General features: G+C 44.4%; 1 protein-coding gene across 5 annotated transcripts in view; it reads left to right on the top strand.

Moving 5' to 3' along the window:
• Positions 1 to 12,938, top strand: part of SPECC1 (sperm antigen with calponin homology and coiled-coil domains 1) — an 86,964-nt gene extending 74,026 nt beyond the window's left edge. For all 5 annotated transcript variants that reach the window (XM_088177030.1, XM_088177032.1, XM_014876535.2 and 2 more), the window contains 3 exons: positions 6,587 to 6,703; positions 7,242 to 7,301; positions 7,998 to 12,938. In XM_088177030.1, coding sequence (XP_088033156.1) covers positions 6,587 to 6,703; positions 7,242 to 7,301; positions 7,998 to 8,087 — 267 coding nt within the window. In that variant the 3' untranslated portion in view covers positions 8,088 to 12,938. The remainder of the gene's footprint in view (positions 1 to 6,586; positions 6,704 to 7,241; positions 7,302 to 7,997) is intronic.
• The last annotated feature ends 6,492 nt before the right edge of the window (positions 12,939 to 19,430 follow it).

The raw sequence follows: 19,430 nt of genomic DNA, 5'->3' as shown, positions 1-19,430 counted from the left end.
TGGGAGCAGCCAGTGTGGTCATTAGCAATTCTGCACCAGGGCTCCAGGCAGGAAGTAGCTGTGCTGCTGTCTTGGACACAGAGTGGAGTTAATTCCTCCCCTCCTCTCTCCCTCCCCTCTTCCCCAGAGTATCTGTGTGGTCCTTGAGTTGTGCTGCTGCATCTTCACTGCTGCAGCCTTGGGGATGAAGGGACACAGCCCAGGCTGTTTCTTCTCTGTGGCATTCAGCACTGAATTTAGAGGAGCTGGTGACAAAACTGATGGAAGTGGCAACTGTGTGGCAAGCAGGGAGTTGTCTTTCAGGCAGGGAGAATAACAAGGGGAATTTAGGCTGAAAAGAGACATGCAGAGCAAAACCCAGAACCCATCAGTGTCTAATGGGATTAAAAGAAGAGGGAGAACTCCTCAGTCCCTGGTCTTGCTCTATAATCCACCTCTGCAGACAGAACTGACTCCTGCTCTGCCTTCTCACGGAATGTGGCTGCTGGAAATTACAGAAATACCAGTCACACTTGATAAATATCTCTTGTCACCATTACCTCATCTCTGAAATGACCCAGACACATCCATAAAATTGCTTCTGCCTAGACCAGCTCTCATTTGGTCCTGTATGTTTAACAACCAACCAGCTCCCTGTGAACTTGGTTTTATACATTTTCTCTCTCTGTCTTGTGCATAGCAGTAAATTAAGACCCAAACTGAGGAATATGTACAAACCTCTGTAACTTAACTAACCTTTAGTGAGACCTTTGAAGTAGATGACTTTTAGTAATGAGGATATTGTCATGAGGTTATTTGCTTTCAAAACAACTCAGAATATTTGCTAGGAAAGGTTTAAATTCATCCACTGTGTTATACACTGTGCCAGCAGCTACTCTCAACCATTGTTCACTAGAATTTGTTTTCATTATAAAAAGTCAGTCTTTATATATAAAAATGCAAATAAAAGGAGCTGTTAAAGGCACCAGTAGAGCTGTTTGACTCCCTAGGTTGATTACTCACTGCATGGTTGCAGGGATGGTTTCAGTGTCAGTAGCATCTTGCTTTGCAAGCAGAGGAAATGAGAAGCTACATAATTACTTTATCAGTATTACCTTTACTGTCTCCCATTTGCCACTACTTTCATTTTTTATTCTCATGAAAACTGCAGCTATTTCAGCACCACCTCTCCCTTGTAAGCACAATATCAGAACTAAACTGCCTTGATGAAGTCCTGGATCACAGGAAGAAAGAGCTGAGTTTGAAGAGTGCACAGATCATTTTAAAATGGCTTTACAATTTACTCTGAACAATGTCTGTAGGACAACTCCTGTCCAGATGAGCTTGTTTTAAACACAAAATTTTAGAGAGCATTATTCCACCTATTCTTGCCAGTCTGCCTCAGGTAGGAAAGTTAATATAAGAAAATTGGATCTGCCTGACTTTTTGGTATCTTCTCTGGTTTTTGAGACTGAAATAGTTGGGAGCTGAAACATCTTTGTGTAGGATGCATAATAGCCTTTTTAAATTTCCTGTATTTAAATGTCTCTGCTCTATGTGAATTCTGTGGCAAATTGATGTTTGATGCTTTTGAAAAAAAAAAAATGCAGCCATAAATCCTCTAATATCTTGTCTTTGCTAAAGGACTCATTAATTCACACTTACTGAAGCAAATGATGAATGCTAAACCCAAAGCAGCACCTGTGGCAGCAGTGGAAGAAGGAGCAAACAGAACCTAAAAATGTGGTGGGAAGCAGGGATTCTTTATAAAAAGAAATGCAGTTAATGACTTTTAAAGAGCTGGCATCAGTTCCTTTTTCAGTTCATAGTGCTGTTATGACATGATTTAACTGCATTTTCAGAGAGCATTTTGTGATCTGAGCTCTGCTGTTCCATGCAGCAGTAAGATGCATGGCTAACTGCCATGCTGAGAGAAGCATTAGAAATATGGATTATGGGATAGAAACACAAGGTTTCAGAGAAATTTAAAGCAATTCTTATGGGGACTGCAGTTGGCTGGACCATTTGAACCAGGGATATTAATACAGGCTGGAGGATGGGAGGTCAGCTGGCTTCCTTCCCAGTCCTGGTTACCCACTTTCAATACACAGCATTGCTGTTTTGATTTCTTTTAATCAAAAGGCATTACTTTATTCTGTATTCCATTTAAGAGAAAAAGATTGGTAAGAGAATTCAGAAAGGTTCCTGGTAGTAGATGGACTAAATGTGATGTACAAATTACTTCAGACTTGCAGCTCCCCATTGAAAATAGTTGTGTGCAGTTGTCATCTGGGTGCACCCTGCAATTACAGAAGAATCCAGGCAGCCTTTAATTTCAGGCATTTCTGCCTTTCATCCCTGTTAACTGGACCTGACCACACTTCTCATTCACCCATAGTTCCTGTAGATTGCCCAGATGTTTCATATCTTTGCTGGAGCATTTCAGATGAACTGGAGTGTTTTGTTTGTTCAGAAGGCTCACACATGCTAAAAGGAGCCATCCTTTCCTCATGTTGCTTCTTAGGAAGTGTTTAGAACTTGCCCAGCCTGAAGATTCTTTTGAATAGAACCTCTTTGGCTGAACCTTGTTAAACTGGCCTCAGCCAGGTGTGTATTATTAGGGTGTAATAAATCAAATTAGATCTGCAGTTGCATGCAGCTGTTGTTAAAGTTGGGGTTTGGGTCCTTTTTGGAAGTTGCCTGTCAAGGTACCTTGATCCATTTTGCTTTAGGAAGGTCAGAGTTCAGATGTGCAGAGCTGTGGCTTCTGTTCAGACATGTGTTTAAATATATCCACATAAAACCAGTGAGCTGTTCAAGAGGAACTGTGAGGGCCTGGGTAGTGATGAGCTGGAGGAAGCTGAGCCACTTGATGGAGAGCTGCTATTAAAAAACAACACAATTCCATTTTATTTATTCAATAGATTTATTTTAAAGTATTTCATTTTATATTCTGCACAGGCTGAACCTCCATAATTAGCCACTCTGGCAGGTTCCTGTGTGCCATTCCATACCAATAACGTGGGAGAGGCAGGAGGGGATGCTGGATGATGAGAGGAGGGTGGGAATAATGATGCTCAGGTTGTATTTCTTGCAGGCTTTTTTTCCACATAGTTCCAGGCTAGTTTCAAGCTGATTCATGTCTGTAATTGATAATTCTGGGTCTCAGGGAGAAAATTATGATTCAGAGAGCCATTGCTGTGGGCACAGTAACATGTGCATAGTGGGAATATCTTGTATCAGGATTTTAATGTACTCAGACTGTAATGAGGAGTGCATGATGTCATTGTTGCTTTTTGCTTGGAGTCAAAGATCGAGTGAAATCTAATGGGGTGGTGGTTTTTTCCTCAGACAAACAAAGAATTGTTTTTAGTGAGAACAGATCACACAGATTTCCTTGGGTGTCTTTACCAAGGCTCTCCAAGGACTCTGTTATCTGCAGGAAAGGTCCTGTTCCTGGGATGGGGGGCTAAGGTCAATCACTTCCAGGTGTTTTGTGTCTTTTAGGCTTGACCTGACACTAATATCCTAGATTGTACATTTGTTATCCAAATAACATTGCCTGAATATTTATTTGTTTTAATTTTTTTTTTTTTAATTTTACTTTAATGTTCATAGAAAGAGACTGTACTGGGCACTTTGGTACTTTGATACCTGTGCTCCCTGGTGTGCTTCCAGATCGCAGCCTCTGAACATTCCCAGTGCATGTAGAGGAGTTCACTCGTGAGCTTGAAGAGAATGAAGTGTTTGCATGACTGGTGACAGTGCAGGAGTGCTGAGGACAGACCTGGGGTAGCAGTGACCACAGGGTGTACTGTGGCTGTATGATAGCAACTTGTTCCCCCTTCCTGGTGAATGCTGCAGCTCAGCTGGATCTGAATCCCTGCTCCGTTTTCTCATTTCTGCTGCACTCATTCTGATGGTTCATCCTCCCCCTGAGTGGTGCCATCCTTTCTGGGTGTCCTGTGAGAAGCCATGTGCAGTTTCTCAGAGCTTAGGGTGGAGGTTCTGCCGTGAGCACACAGGGACACAGAGATCACCCTCCTGCAGCTTGGGATCGTGCATTAACAACCAGCGTGGACACAAATAGCTCCCATATATTCAGGGACTGTTGGGGAATAGGGAGAGAGGTGTGGCAGCAAGACTGAGACGGGTTCTGCTGCCAAAATAATCAAGAGAAGGGAATAGTTTCCGAGGTGTTCATTCCCTAAATTGTTTTCCTTTTTTTTTTTTTTTTTTTAATGGCTTCAGGGGAGCCAGAGATCTTCCGAGAAATCAGAGTTGACTCTATTTTGACTTAATTCCTCTTGGTGTGGTAGAGTGGGGAGGTACTACAAATAAAGCTGCAGTGTAGCAAAACACAGATCACTTTTCATTTACCATGTCCTTATATCCCAAACTGAAAAGTATCTAACGCAGAAACCAAGATGAAGTGCCAGGGAGAGGGGTTTGTACTGTGTATGAAATGGAAATGCATTTGTTTAGAGAAAAAAAAACAAAATTCATTGATTCTTGTTAGATGCAAAAATGGAACTAAGTGGGCTTGAGTATGCCTAGGTATTTTTTATTTTACTATGAGCTGAACAATTGAGCTGAACCTTTGAATGTTCGTTTTGGGCTTTAGGACAAAAATTCAGATTTGAGTTCCTTTTGGCTGTTGATTGTGGCAAACCACTTTGCAGCAGATTTCATCTGTGGTTCAAATATGGTCAGCAGAATCCCATCCTTGAACTTTTGCTTGTCTGTAAGACTTAGATCCTAAAGTTACTGAGGATGACTGGCTGGACAACACTGTTGGGGATTTTTGGACCTAGTTTTGATGTAGACATGAGCACTTCTTATGTGTAGACATTGTGATTTGGGAAGAGGAGAAGAGTTTTAGGTGTATTTAAAATGAAAAAGGTGAGTAAAATTATTAAACTGATTCTGGGATAGTGAAATGCTGTGTGAAGGAGCAGTTTTGTATCTCACATGTCTCCCTATGGCACCATGAAAATGAGGATAGATACAACATTCCCACACAAACAAGCCTTGCCTTTTTGTCTAGTCCTGTTGCTTAACTAAGGCTCTGTTTGTTCCTGTTTCCATGGCCTTTGGGAAAGGGGAGGAACAACCTCCATTTTCCATTTCTATCCTACAATAAAATGAGAATATTGGCATTTGATGATAGTCTCTTTGCTGATAAAACATACTGGCCTCAGTAAAAACACTTCTGTAACTTGGCAGTCAATCCTTTCCCACTAACTGCAGATTGATAAATAGAAAAGAACTTGTTTGTCTGAAACTTCAAGAAAGCAGAATAATCCAGCTCAGCCAATTCCATACACACAAAGTTGGACTTCCAAATAAAAAGTTGCAATTTTATAAAATAGGTAATGCCAAAGCAGCTTTCAGAGCAATTTTTCTTTTTCTTTGGCAGTGTTCAGCCAGTGCCTCATTTTTGTATTGCTTCCACTGACAGATGTTAACAGAGCCCAGTACAGTGTGGTGGCTGGTGCAGTGTGGGGATGTCAGCTGCTTTCTGAGCCCATTAGAGTTGTAGATTTATTACAGCCAAAGTATTTTAACCTGAAATATTCTCTACTGCTTCAATTGGACTCATGTTTGGTTATGGTCATTTATCACTGATTGGAAATCTCCTCTGACTGGACCAAATCCAGGTTGGATAACTAATCAGAAGCAAGGAGCACATGCTGAAATAATTCTGGGTTTTAGTGTGTCTGTTTCAGCTGTTGTATGAGAGATGCAGTAAAAGCCTTATCTTTGGGGAGTCTTGAAAGAACCAGGAAATAGCAGAATAAAGAAAATGCAGGAGCAGGGAGTGTGAACTGCAGCTGAGCACACAGGAAGATGTGGCTGCTGAGAAGGGTTGGAGGTGACTCCACACTCTGTCCCAGAGCCTCCCTGCTCCAGCAGCTCTTGCTCTTATCAGTTCACTCTTCTGCTTCTGGCTGCTGTTTGCAACTACAACTGCTGCTACAGCAGCAAGAGAGGGAATTCCATGGGAATTCCTTGGTGTGCTGGGATGGCCAGGCAGTGCAAACAGGAACATCAGAAAGGTTCACCTTGTTCATGGGCCTGTGCTACCTGCAGCTGTGCCCCCTGAGAACATCCAGGGAAGAGCCCCAAGTGCAGTGATGTCTGTATCCCCAGAAATCTTGCATTTTAAAGGAGTCCTCTGCAGATGGGCTCACTTTAAAATACCATTTTCTGTTTCTGTAGTCACTGTAATCCCCCCCCATGGTTCTGGACCTCAGCTGTCATGAACAGGGAAACTGGGCTTGCTCTGCACCTGAGTGCAGCCTTAGAGTAAGAGATGTGGCTGGTAAAGAATAATCCAGAAACAAGGGAAGGAAGATTTTTTTTTTTTTCTTGTCCATATAAACTCCCAACTCTATTAGACTATTTATTTCCAAATTTTTCTTCTTCACCTCCCTCCTTTTGGAAGTGGCAGTGGTGAGAGTGTCATCACAGATATTTCTAGCCCAGCTCTGGAGTTTTTGTTCTGTGGCTATGTAAAAAACTATTGTTTGGATTTTTTAAAATATATATATTTTGTTGTTGTTGTGTTGCACTTTTCAAGGATGGCTCATGTTTTCTCTTACAGAATATTGATATTACCAACTTCAGCAGCAGCTGGAGTGATGGGCTGGCTTTCTGTGCTCTCTTGCACACATATTTGCCTGCACATATTCCTTACCAGGAGCTCAACAGCCAGGACAAAGTAAGTTGTGTTGTACATTTGCAGAATTCACAGTGAACAGAATGGATGAAAAGGAGACAGAAACCAACAGTGAACTCCCAGAGAGAAATTCAGGGACTGCTGGGTGAAGAGTCAGTGGCAAGTTGGCTGAGTCCAGCAAATAAACACAAAACCAGTATCTATTACAGAAAGAATTATATTATGTACAAGAGTGCCTTATATTAATTAAAACCTCTGCAGAAACCTTTCACTCATAGTAAAGACAGAACTTCAGGGGTTTTTTTTCCCAGTTGTAGCCAGTTTCACAACAACCTCTTTGTCAAAAACAGAGGGTGTCACTCAGGCAGAAGTAGATGAATTATTCAAAGACAAAGAACTTGTGAGTGAATAAGAATCAAAAAAGAGCGAGACTCAAAAAAAGAGTCTGCATGCAAGTGTGGAATCCAGGGGTTTTGTTTTCAAATACACCTGCTCATTGAAACTTACTGGGTAACCAGATGCAAGGAAAGGTTAAGGAATAGTGCTTTGATGTTAATCCTTTTGGACTTTATTTTTACAGAAGAGAAATCTGCTGTTGGCATTTCAAGCTGCTGAAAGCGTGGGCATCAAACCCAGTCTGGTGAGTAACCTTTTAGCAAGGAGACATTTGCTGCAAACACCATTCCAGCACCTTTCCTTGTTGCCATGTGGCCAGTTAGTGACCCTGCACTCAAAGTGTCACACAGTGCTGGGGAAGGCTGCACCACCATCAGGAAGTTCATGGGTTAGGAGAACTTCCAGAAAGAATTTGTAGAATCACAAAATAAATATAATTTGGAGGAACTGCTGAAAGTCATGCAGTATTGAAATGAGGATATGGATAATGTCTTTCTCTTGGATGCCAGCTCCACATTATTAATAATTTTATGGAGAGACTTGCCATATTACACCATTACACTAATGGTTACACCATTTTGTTTCCTTTTGTTTTAGTGCTTTAAGAAACAGAAAGACATTAAACTGTTAAACTGTTCATAAAAAGCTTTTCCAAAATCAACTATAAGACAAAAAAAACCTATTATGGGATTCATAAGCTAGATTCAGGAGCAAAGAAGCATCAGCTTACATGAAGTTATATAGAGAACTGATCTTTGATTGCAGATGGAAGAAATATTTTAGATTGTAGAATGCATTAACAGATTTCATAATTGCACTTGCCCAGTGGATCATTGCAGTGATCCTTTAGGTATCTGGCTTTAAGGGGCTCTGGGGTGGAAGCTGGGTGGGCTCAGGAGCCGTGGTGGGGCTGCCTGAGCCTGGTGCTGTGTCCCTGCAGGAGCTCAGTGAGATGATGTACACGGACCGGCCCGACTGGCAGAGCGTCATGCAGTACGTGGCCCAGATCTACAAATACTTTGAGACCTGAGCTGCAGAGCAAGAGGTGGACAGAAGTGGGGAAGAGAACAAAGAATGCTACAGATGCACTCGATCACTTTAAAAACCTGCTTGCTCCTCTTCCACAACCGACCTAAGCTCTTAGTGTAGTTTTGGAACACTACAAAGAAGGAAGCTCTTCCATAGTTGTGATTCCATCTGGGACTGCAACCAAATAATTCCCTGTTGTCCACCTTTGCAAACCAAATCCATTGGTAAGTTTACTCCCACATGGAAATTGCAAAGCGTTTTCAAGCACACATGGGGTATTTCTGAAGAGGATCCCTTGGGCTATGAACATTTGCCTTGACAGGAGACCTGCTACGTAATGAAGTTTTAAGTCAATGTGGACTATGCTGGCACTCAAGGGAGGCTGGGAGATTAATATTAATACAAAAGCTCACAAAAATGCTCTTCTTGCCAAAACATGCTTAACTCATCCCAAGTACATGTTGTTTTCTTGCCTCCATATATTTTATAAAACGCCTTGACAGATGCACTTAAGTTGTAGAACCTTAACCTGAGTTACTCTCACACATCTCACCCAATAACTGCACTAATTTACTCATAGCATAACCAGCAGGATGGTAACAGGATCATTTGTAACTCAGAAACCACCCTCTGTTCATCACCAGTTAGCAAAATAACTCTGAATGATCCTGTTAGGTGCTAGGACTTCATTTCAGCTCAAACAGAAATAATCTCTTTGAGGAAAAATAGGTTTATTACTCCAACTTCATTACTTGATTACTCTGGGAGGCCAGAGCTTGGTTTCCCAGCTGACTGTGCAGGCACAGTTATCACAGGAACATTGCAAATGCAATTTAATAGCTTTAGTTTGGAAGGTGCCAGTAATCAGGTGAGCAGTACAGTGACATCTCTTATCCTTTGTGGATTGAGTGGAGTAACTTCTTCCTTCTGTGTTTCTCCTGTCTGGTCAGCACAGCTATGTCATTGCTGCCTAAGGCAGGAATCTAGAGACAGCCTGTGCCCTGGGCCATGAAATACAGCCCATAGGGCACTGGTACCTGCTTGGAAATGATGTTGTGCTGTAAAGGAGCACAGTCATGTATCAGTACCACTGGAAGGTGCAACTTCACTCCACAAATGACAAACAATGTAACTGGAACCCATCTCTGTGCCACGGAAATCAGGCGCCAGAGAGCAGCTTCCCACCTCAGTAATACTGTTAGGAAAATGTCTGATAGACACTGTGAAATGTCCAGTGTTCTGTTTCTCTCATTTCACCTGATGAAGTTAATCTTTGTGTTTGTCTCTAAGCATAGAGGCATCCAACAGGCTGCTGGATTTGTTCTAGGAGCAGGTCTGGGAGAGCATGTAAAGGCTGCCTGGCTGCTTTAGGGCATGCTGGTAGGAGAAAGTTGGTGTTTAATTACTGTGTTTAACCCTGATGCTTTGTGGACATGAGTCCTAGGGAGCTAGGGATCATCTCTCTCTTGTAAAAAATACTAGTGCTCACTGCTCCTACCTCCTGGAAAAAGGCTCATGAAATGGAAACAAGAGATTTCATAGAACAAAATTGGTTTCAGGCTTTCAAGGGCTTTGCAGGTGGCTGATCTCAGCCTCTGGTTCCCCATAGTGCTTTGTTGTTTGATTTGATTTTACTTTGTAATGCTATTTAATTAATAAGCAACGTGTTTCAGACTTGGTGTTCTCACAGCAAAATACAGGATTCAGGAATAGATGGGAGAGCCCAGGGCCAGGGAGTGCTTAGAACAGAGAGGATGCTGGAGGAAGGCAGTGTGTGCCTGCTCTGGGGGAGGAGAAAATCATCACTTGCTCTTGGCTTTGGTCTGAAACTTATTCTAATCCATTGCCTCTAGGAAAGTCCAATTCCAATCTTTGGAGAGGCTGTGTGATAAAAATGGACAGGGGAGTGCACTGACAGTGCCCCTGCACACTGGGTGTCACCCTGCAGTGTGGGAAAGCAGCTGTGAGTGCTGCCACAGGCAGTTCCTTGCAGCAGAGCCCTTTCGAGAGGGAATTCACTCTCCAGGATTTCTCAGCACACCCCGATGTCCATAGAGAACCCAAGATGAGTTGCTCTCCCTGTTCTCAAATACAAGATAAGATGGAAGAGGAAAACTCTGCTGAGCAGGGTTCCTTGAGGCACTTACATTGCAGAGCCCCATTGGCTCGTGGATGCAGCAGCTCTTTTCCCTGGAGGTGTCCCTTGGCAGGGATCCCAAAATCTCTCCAAAGGGCTGTACTTCAAAGCTGGAGTGAAGTCAGCACAGAAAATTCCATATTCCTCAGTGGGCTTTGGATTGGGCACTTGCAGGGATGAGAAAAACACTTTTAATTCCCAGTGTCTGGTAAACATCTCAAAGTCAGAGTAAATGATGCAAAAAAAAAGGGAATTTTAACCCTGTGGTCACTGGAAGGGTGTCCAATGTGGCTCAGTGTCCACTGGGTGTGTGTTACCTCCTCCCAGGGTTCTTCTGATACTGCTCTGTCTTTCCAAGGCTCACTTTACCCTTGCAGACCATTCTGTGGGATCCAGCAGCTCTCTGTTTTGTTTTGGGTTTTTTTCCAAATGATTTGTGCACAGCAATGTTTCTGTCATCTCTTTGCAGCTTGCTCTCCCATGCCCCCCAGTAGCATAGACCAAACACTAATTCTGCCCAATTCTAGTGGTGTATGCCTAATTTTTTACTTAGCTAGGAGTTAGAACACAGAGTTGTAGTAGGGAAGAAGATACTTGATTTTACCTTTTCCTCAATGTTGCTGTTCTGTCCTCAAACCTGCCAAACATCTCATTTTGATACTTTGAGAGATGGTTTTCTAGATTATTTTTTTTTAATTAAGGATATTGTTTATTTGTTCATCTAACTGTTACAATATTGTAGAGGGGTTCTTCCTTTTAAACCTTGCACAGTTACATTTCTAGACCTGGACTTTCTCAGGTTGTTGTTTTTCACACTGCCTTAAAATTTCAATATGAATTTAAATTCATCCTACACGAAATGCTGCAGACTGGCCTGGTTTTCAGGGACTCCACAGGCCCTTGTGAGACATCTCAGATTAGAGCTGCAAAATTAAAGTTCAAGCTGCCTTTAAAGTTAGGGAATTTAATTAAATTAAGCAGGAAGGTATTTGGATAGGCTTTATAGAAGTTCTGAGAATTCTCTGAAAATGTCCTGGATGTGATGATATGACAAGGATGGTGTTGAGCAGTAGGTTTGTCTGAACTGCCTAAATCCTTTCTGACTTTGCCTCTTAGGAGTAATGGATCTTTCCCTGGTGTGCAGGCTGATAAATCTTGTCCCTTGCTCCCTGAATTGTCACTCACAGGCACCACCTGCCCCTGCCTCTGGGTGTACCTTGGTAGTCTGTGGGACTGCAGGGAAGCTGATTTGGGATGAGCATGTGAGAAGAAGAGTTAGGAAGGGGATTTCAGTGACATTCCATGGAGGAATATGGCAGCGTGTGAGTGTTGTAGTGTCAGAGAGAAAAGGAGATTCAAGTGTGGGAGGTGAAGTCTGGCTCCTGGAATTGCAGGTGAGACAAAGAAGGTACAAATTGTTTCATGGCTTGGGAAGGTACAGAGGTGTGAGGAGTGAGCCCAGAGTCAGCCCTGTGAGGAGGATTTCTAGAAGGGCTCGAGGAACTTTTTCAGAAAGTTCCTGGTGAGACTGAGGGAGAGCCCAGCGTGTGAGGAGAGGGACAAGGGACAGACACACCTGGGGCTCTTGGACAGCAAAGGACATCAGAGGGTCTGTGTGGACTGTCAGCTTGAGGGCCATTCCTCCTAAGAGTGCAGCCTGGGGAGTCTGAGCAGGTGAGGACAGGACACAGCACAGCTGCCTGTGCCAGCCTCCCCTTCCCCTGCCCGTGACACTCATGGCAACACGAAGGGGACAAAGACTTCCCGGTTCCTCCTGCACTGCAGCAAGGCAGCCTTTGCTGAGGGATTGCTGAGCAGAGGGGTTTTGGACTTATGCAGGGTCTCTTTAGGTTTTGGCAGTTTTCTTTCTGTGAATTGAAGTTGGTTTTTAAGGTTTTCTCTCTTGTTTTGTATGTGCAACCAGTTCTGTGCAAGTTGTTTGTCTGAACCAAGTGCACATGGGCAGAATGATTGGTTCTTGCCAGTTTGATTTCTCACCTGGAACTCTTCAAAAATCCATCTTCTGGCTTCCCTGACCTTCCCCCTTCCTTGGCAATGACCACACAAGCCTGGGCTTGTTGGTCTGTTCATACCTCCCTCATCCTGCTGTGCTGGGGGTACCAGCAGCAAAGATCTGACTGGGCCAGCTCTAGGCAAAGCTGAGCCCTGTGCATCTGATCACAGGCAGGGTCTGTATGGGATGAGATTATGCATTTTCCTGTCACAAGAGGGCTTTTTGCCTAAAAAGACTCAGGGCATGGAGCATTAAGACAATTTTAAACCCAGCAATAAGTTCTACTATGCTCAGCTGTGTTGGTTTGTACCAACTCCAGTGCCATCGATGCTCGCTCACCGACACGGTGCAGAACCAGCTTCTCACTGAACTGCAAGGAACTTTATTTTCTCAACTGATGGTCTCTCCATTTTTGACATGCACGTGTGCCAAGTCCCATTGGGCAGTGCTGGACACAATGTTTTTATTGACTGTTGGTCCAGGCTTGAGTTTGTCATATGGGATGATCACCTCTGACAGTTTTAGCTTTTCCTGTTGGGTACAGATGTTACATCGTAATCTAATTTATACAAAGAGCACATTAGAATGTACATACTAAGCATTGCAGATTTGGACATGCTAATATTTAAATATTAACATTATTAAAATGTATGATGCAAAAATCTGTGTAATATTTCTAATAAATCTTTTTCTGTTTCTGAGGTTGGTTGAAATGTTTCAGTTACCTACATACAATACAAAATCCAAAGTATCTCCCATCCCTGGAAGATTTCAAGGCCAGTTTGGATGGGGAAGGTGAGATGAGTTACAGCTCCCAGAGTTCAAAGCACTTGGAAGGCAGTGACAGAACATTACAGAGGGTGAGCAGTGTGTGTACAGTGCCAGAAACATCCCTTGGAGTCTTCTCCAGCCACCATCCCCTCTACCCACAGAGCTTTAAAAGGTGCTGAGATCTAATTCCAGAACACTTCCACAGAGGCTGCTTTTGTCTCATGAAGGTGGTGGCAGCAATACCAGAACAATGAAGCATCTGAGTCAGCAAAGAAAAGGAGATGATAAAAGAAATGGGCATTTAAAGCTCTTCAGGCCTCTCAGGTGTGTTTGTGTCCAGCTGGGCAGGTGAAACCCTGTGAGAAAAGTTGTCATTTACATAACCCAAGCTACTTTGCCTTTCCCCACCTAAGTATTGTGTTCCAGCCCTGGATTTTCAATGCTGGCCATTAAATGATGCTCCCAAACTCTGCTGTCTCTTTTCAGAATACACTCCTGGTGCTTTGGTTTATTTGTGGAGAAAGCTGGATTCTCTGTGGAGATGGCCAGTGAGTGATAGCCATGGATAGTTTTGGTTCAGCAAGAGACTGAAAGTGAAAGTTGAGGCCAGTATTTTCCCTGGGTGATTTGTGGGTGGTTGTAGGTGGGGTGAGAGGACAAGATCCAGGGCTGCTTTGTGCCTTAGTGTGCTTTTAGTGCCAAGTGACTCCTGATGCTTGGAGATCGTGGATTGGTGTGGAAAGAAGAATTCCCTCCCTGACTGGTGAGAGGTGGAAGCCAGAACAGATGGAAGAGAAGCCTAAGCAATGTGAGTAGAATAAAGAGTTCTCCAGATGGGCTGCAAAGGTCAGAAGCAGGTGGCTGAAGCCTCAGAGAATTATTCAGAGTTTGTACTGGAATAAGCAGGACCCTGGAGTAAATGTCACCCAGGAGAGTCAGGTGGTGGGGGAGTCACTGGTTTTATTGAGCTTAACAGGAAGAAAATGAAGCTGTAAAATGCCAGCATGGGTAAACATTATTCACATATCCAGAAAGTGAATTGCTGTCCCCTCTTAAATACACAGCAATGACCGAGGCTTCATCCTCACCCCCTCAGCAGGAGTTTAAGCTGGTTAAAGAGAAAGTAACAAGATTAAGAGAATTAACATGGGAGCAAATGCCTTTCTTAACCTGCTCTACACAGCTGCACACCTTCTGTGCAAAGCTCCTCTTACAGCTTCTCATGACTTAAAATAATTTATAGCAGTTCAAATCTTGGTTCCACCTTGATGTGCTGTAACTTTTGCCTCCTCAGTCAGCTCATCCTTTTTCTCACAGGAAGCCACTCCCAGGCTCTAATCATGGAGACAAAGGAACTCCCCAGGTGAGCGATTTGTCAGGACATTCCCAACATTCTCCCAACAGGATGGAACTCCTGGGAAGTGAGGCTGCAGCCAGAACTCTCCTTGGGTTTTTTTTTCAGTTATAAGAAGTTTGTTACTTTCCTTACCCAAATTTGAACTACAGTCAGGGCAGGTCCAGTGAAAGCCATGAATGAAAGTGTTCAGCCCAGGCAACCCGAGTATGTCTGAATAAAAATAATTTATTCATAAATAATAATCTCTGCACAGCTCAGCCCTGGAGAGCCCTTCTGGGAAGGGACAGTTCTGCCTGAGGCTTGCAGAGGGGTTAATAATATTAATAATAATATGCCATGGGATACTGCAGGCCAGTTCTTCCCTTCAGCTGTGATTAGACATTGCTTTCAGAGGGTTTCTGATTGTCTTGCAAGGATGGGAACCACATTAACCAAGTTCTTGGGCTTTAACAGCACCAGGTGTCCTTTTGCCTGTGGTAGTGGAGCTGGACGAAACAAAATCCTCATCTCTGATGGAGCAATCCAGCAGGGACTGTAATAATGACACTGGGGTTCAGACAGGTTTGGAGTGAAGATTCAGTATTTGGTGGCAGCTGCCTGTGCACAGGAAGGTTGGTCCTGCCCCTGCATTTGCTCATTTGTATTTTTGTGTGTGTTCTGCAGTTTCCCTTCACCACAGCCAAGCTGCTCTGTAACCCCTAGGTGACCTGCTGGCCCTGCCTGTGAAAGGAACCTGATTTTTGGGGATCAAAAGTGGTTTTCAGAGCTCTGGTTGGGACCTGGAGCACCACAGGTTTCTGTCTAAGTCCCCTGACAGCCACAGATAATCTCAATAATAGTAAAAACACATATTTATAAATCATGAGCTCATCTTGCACAGAGAAAGCCTGCTGAGGGATTTGAACTAAATCTTGCTTTTCTCTAGTATTTGAGCATAATTCCATATTCAGAGCAGTTGTGTTGCACCCGTTCAAGACCTTTCACTGCATTCATTTGGGGCTCCAAATGTCACATCTGTACATGAACCTGGATTGCTTTAAAGGCTCGGGTGAGGACTCATTTCCCTGATGTCAGGGCTTGGCAGGGAGCAGAACCACTTCTCCTTTTGCTGTGAAGTGTTGATTAGAAGTGAAGTGGACACACAGCAAGTTCTGGGGCTATGAACTCGTGAAGGTTCTGCCCAGGAAGCAGCTCAGCTCTGAATGAAGCAATCACAGGTTGTTTGAATTGCAAAGGGCATCAGTGCCTGTCCAGCTTCTCCGGAGCTGATGTTGGCCTGGAAACACAACGCTTCCCATTGATTTCTTGGGGAAATTGGCTGTACCAGCTCCACAGCATAAAGGAAACACCGGGCTCAGCTGGGAGCCCTGTGCAGGGCTCAGCACTGTGGGGCTTGAGCAGCAGCTTTGCTTCACAAATACTGCTGGAAGAGGCACTTGGCTTTCCATCCCAGGAGCTGGTTAGTACACAAAACCAAACACAGAGAAAAAAATGAAAACCTTCTTCAAAATGATGTTCTCATACCTTGGCCTCTGCTCAGCCAAAATCCTTCCTTTTTAATTCAACCGCTTTGGTGGAGCCCTTTATGGTTTATTTTTTTTTTTTCGGTCCTGTGGTGACTTCTTTGTTTTCTAATGAAACAATTTCTGAAGAATTCACACACCTGCATTATTGTGAGATGAGTTCTTGCAGATAATTTAAAGCACCAGTTTGAGATTCCAGGATAATACAACTTATTATCTGGCAACGACCCTGGGGCCTAAGAAAATCCAAGTTTGCTCATCTGCAGTTTACGATCTTAACGTAGTTTTTCTGTTTGGTTTTCCAAGGGTTTTGCCGAATGATTGAAATCTCCAGTATGGAAATAGCTTTCTCTGGAATTTCACTCTTTACTTTCCATCTCTTCCAGCAAAACGCCTGCAGCTCTACAGCTACAAACCTCACCTTGGGCCATTCCTCTCCTCATTTAATCAGGAGCCTTTGATGTGCTAATGCTCAGCATAATGTGGGCAATAAACATGCAGAGGTGTCACTGCCTGTAAGTTATCCAAAAACATCCATTCCTTTCACCTGGCTTGGGCAGAGCGAGCAGTTCAGCCTGCCTCTGGCAGCACCATTTCGAAGCAGGTTTTTGTACCTGCTCTGTGGTTTAGGGGTTGCGTTGTGTCTTGGGAATCCTTTCTGGGAGTCAGGCTCAGGACAGGCTGTGTCTTGTCCAGAACAGCTCAGAAGCGCCAGTGGAGACTTGAGTGGGGCTGGGGCTGGGGGGGCAGTGCCAGCGCTGCCAGCCTGGTGGCAACGCCTCTGTCTCTGCTCCTTTCCCATTCCCCCGTGTCACGGGCAGTTTTGGGATGGAGCTGCCCTCTTTAGGAAAGGATGGATGGCAGCTTCTCTTCTTGCGAAGCCACCAGAGCTGGGCTGTCCAGAGGCAGTTCTGCCCACTGCTGCAGCACTCAACAGGTCGATGCAGGGCTGCCAAAGCCAGTATACTGATATGCCTGAAGCAGCAAGACAGATGAACTTCTTATATGGCATCCACCTTTATTTTTGATAGCCAGACCATATATCTGTGTCCCTTTGCAGCAGGGACACTCCCACTTCAGTGCTTGTTCGTTAACTCTGTGGGTTTAGAGAGGAAAAATGGTTGTTGAGGTTGATGAGGAGTGTCTGAGCTGGCAAATCTGGCTGCGGGACCAGCAAGAACATCCCAGCTCTCATCTCATCTCTGCCTCGGGAGCTTTTCTTTGTGCCCTTGGCTGGGTGTGTGTGCAGCGATGTGTTAGTGGGGCTCCTCCCCAGCTCTTTGTGGCTGCGCCAAGAGCACTGGAGGTGTGAAGGCAGAGCTTGCTCGGGAAGCCCTGGGAGCAGCCGGAGCCTGCTCAGGAGAGATCACAGGAGCTGCAGGAAGAGCTCGGCCTCCGAAGCGGCAGCTCCGCTCCCCCGGGACGGCAGCGACAGAAGGAACAGCACGTACGAGGCTGGAGGGCTCCTGCCAAGCCGCGGGGACAGCGGCCGTGGCCACTCCAGGGTGCCGCTCCCATCTCCCAGCGCTGCGCCCTTCGCAACGTGCGATCCCTTTCAATCGCTTTCCCTCGGAACAAAGGAGCCGGGGCAGTTCTCGCACTTGAAAGCAGCAGATTGGGGCTGCTGCTGTTCCCTACGTGAGTGTTGGGAGGCGAATCCCTGGAGGGAAGTGGAATCCAGGAAAATAATAGTAGTGGTGATTCATTTGTGTCTGACATCTCAGCATCCAGCAGTGCTGCCATGGTATTGTTGCACTCCAATTCTTGAATGGATTCATCACCTATCAGGCTGCCGGCTCTGGGCTGTGTTTACCTCGATGATTCTGTAATTTCCTTTCTCCTTTATAAATTCCAGAAGATAAATTTGCAGGGTCTCACCTGTGGATCCGCTGAGCCCCAAGGGCTGCAGGGTCTCGCAGTGCTCAGGTCCTTGCTCCACAAGGCAGCACGGTCACTTGGTGTTTCATGGAGGGTGTGCTATGCCAGGTATTTTAAGAGGGCTCAAAGAGCACAGCTGGAGGGCAGGATCTGGGAATGGGCTCATCCTGTTCTTCCTGCCAGCAGGATTTAACCACGCTTGGTACAACAGAGCTGAGCACACTTGTCCTTGGCTCCCCTTGCAGGAGTTGTATTGGGAGTAAGCTCAGTTGCGCCAGTTACTGCCAGAATAAACCACTGGACCTTGGCACAGGTTCTGCTGCTTTGGAGAGCCATGAATCTCCCTGTAATGCAAAATCCACGATATTCAGTGCCTCACTACCTGTCTCACAGACCTTGCCCCAACAACCTATTCATCAGAACCTGAAATAATGGCTTCTCTGTTAATGTCTGACTTGATAAACCACAATTTCCCTGGGCTCAGCCTGTAATATGTGCTTCCATGATCACAAAAGCAGATCTTTCTCTAATAAAATGTATCCACTGCAGAAAGTTAATTCTGGTTTTGCTGAGGTGCTGTAAAGCAGCAGAAGGTGGCTGTTGGCACATGTTGCTGCACTAGGAAAACAATGTGTGTAAAAACCCCCATGTAAATCCATCCCTTTGGGGGGAAAAGTGCTTTTCCATGATAGTTTACATAATTATAACAGGCTCTGCACAAGGGAAGCTGCACTCATCCCAAAATAATAAATAAACCAAACCAGTGTGGGCAAGTTCAAGATCCAGCCAGCACTGATGGAGCAGCCAGACCCCAGGCTGTGAACCTTGAGCTCACCTCAAACTCTGCTGCTCCTTTCAGGGCACTGCCAGGCAAACACTGAGGTTTGAATCCCGGGATTTAAGGGCTTCCCTGTTAATGCCATCATGGGATTGGTTCTTCCCTGTGACAGCAGAGTGCCTGGAATCCAAAGTGCAGAGGTGGTGGTGGGAGTGCAAAGGGCAGCAATACTCCTATGTGCAGATCCTTCTGTGTGTCCCCATCAAATTAAATGAACCATGGCACAGCTTTCTTTCAGCGTCCTGAGATGCCCAACTTGATAAAAGTGACTTTGTTGAATATAAATTAAGAGTCCTCCTCTGTATCTGTCTGACCCAAAGCATTGCTGGTCAACAGGAGTGTTTCCATTTGCACTATGCCCAAAGGAATCATTTCAATCCTATCTTTCCCATATGTTTTTTGCTCTGATTTAACTCTGGAACCTCAGAAAACATTCCCTTCCACAGGATTTAGTTTACAACTTTGTTTACAAAGAAAGAGAAATCAATGGCAATTTCTTTTACTTTCTGTTTGCTACAGGAAGGTTTATTTTCTTTAATGATTTGGAATTTTTACCTCTTTCTACCCTGGACTATTCAGTGCTGCTGGATGCTTCAGCAGTGGTGGGAAGTTCAATCTCTGTTCTGTGTTTTGATGGTGAACATAATATAAAGCGTGAAACCTGCGATGAAAAGGTAACCAGTTATTAAATTATCTTCACCTTCCCTGCTGGTTTAAGATCCACCAGAGCACACAACCCTTTCAAGTATAATTTTTTTAATCTCCTTAGACAGAAACTCAACCACTTCAGCCGTGTGAGTAACAGCATTTGCTAATCCGTGGTATT

Source organism: Sturnus vulgaris, chromosome 21 (assembly GCF_052056855.1).
Source record: "Sturnus vulgaris isolate bStuVul1 chromosome 21, bStuVul1.hap1, whole genome shotgun sequence".
NCBI classification, from domain to species: domain Eukaryota; kingdom Metazoa; phylum Chordata; class Aves; order Passeriformes; family Sturnidae; genus Sturnus; species Sturnus vulgaris.
Note: the sequence above shows the minus strand (reverse complement) of the source record. Positions and strands in the feature narration are given on the sequence as shown.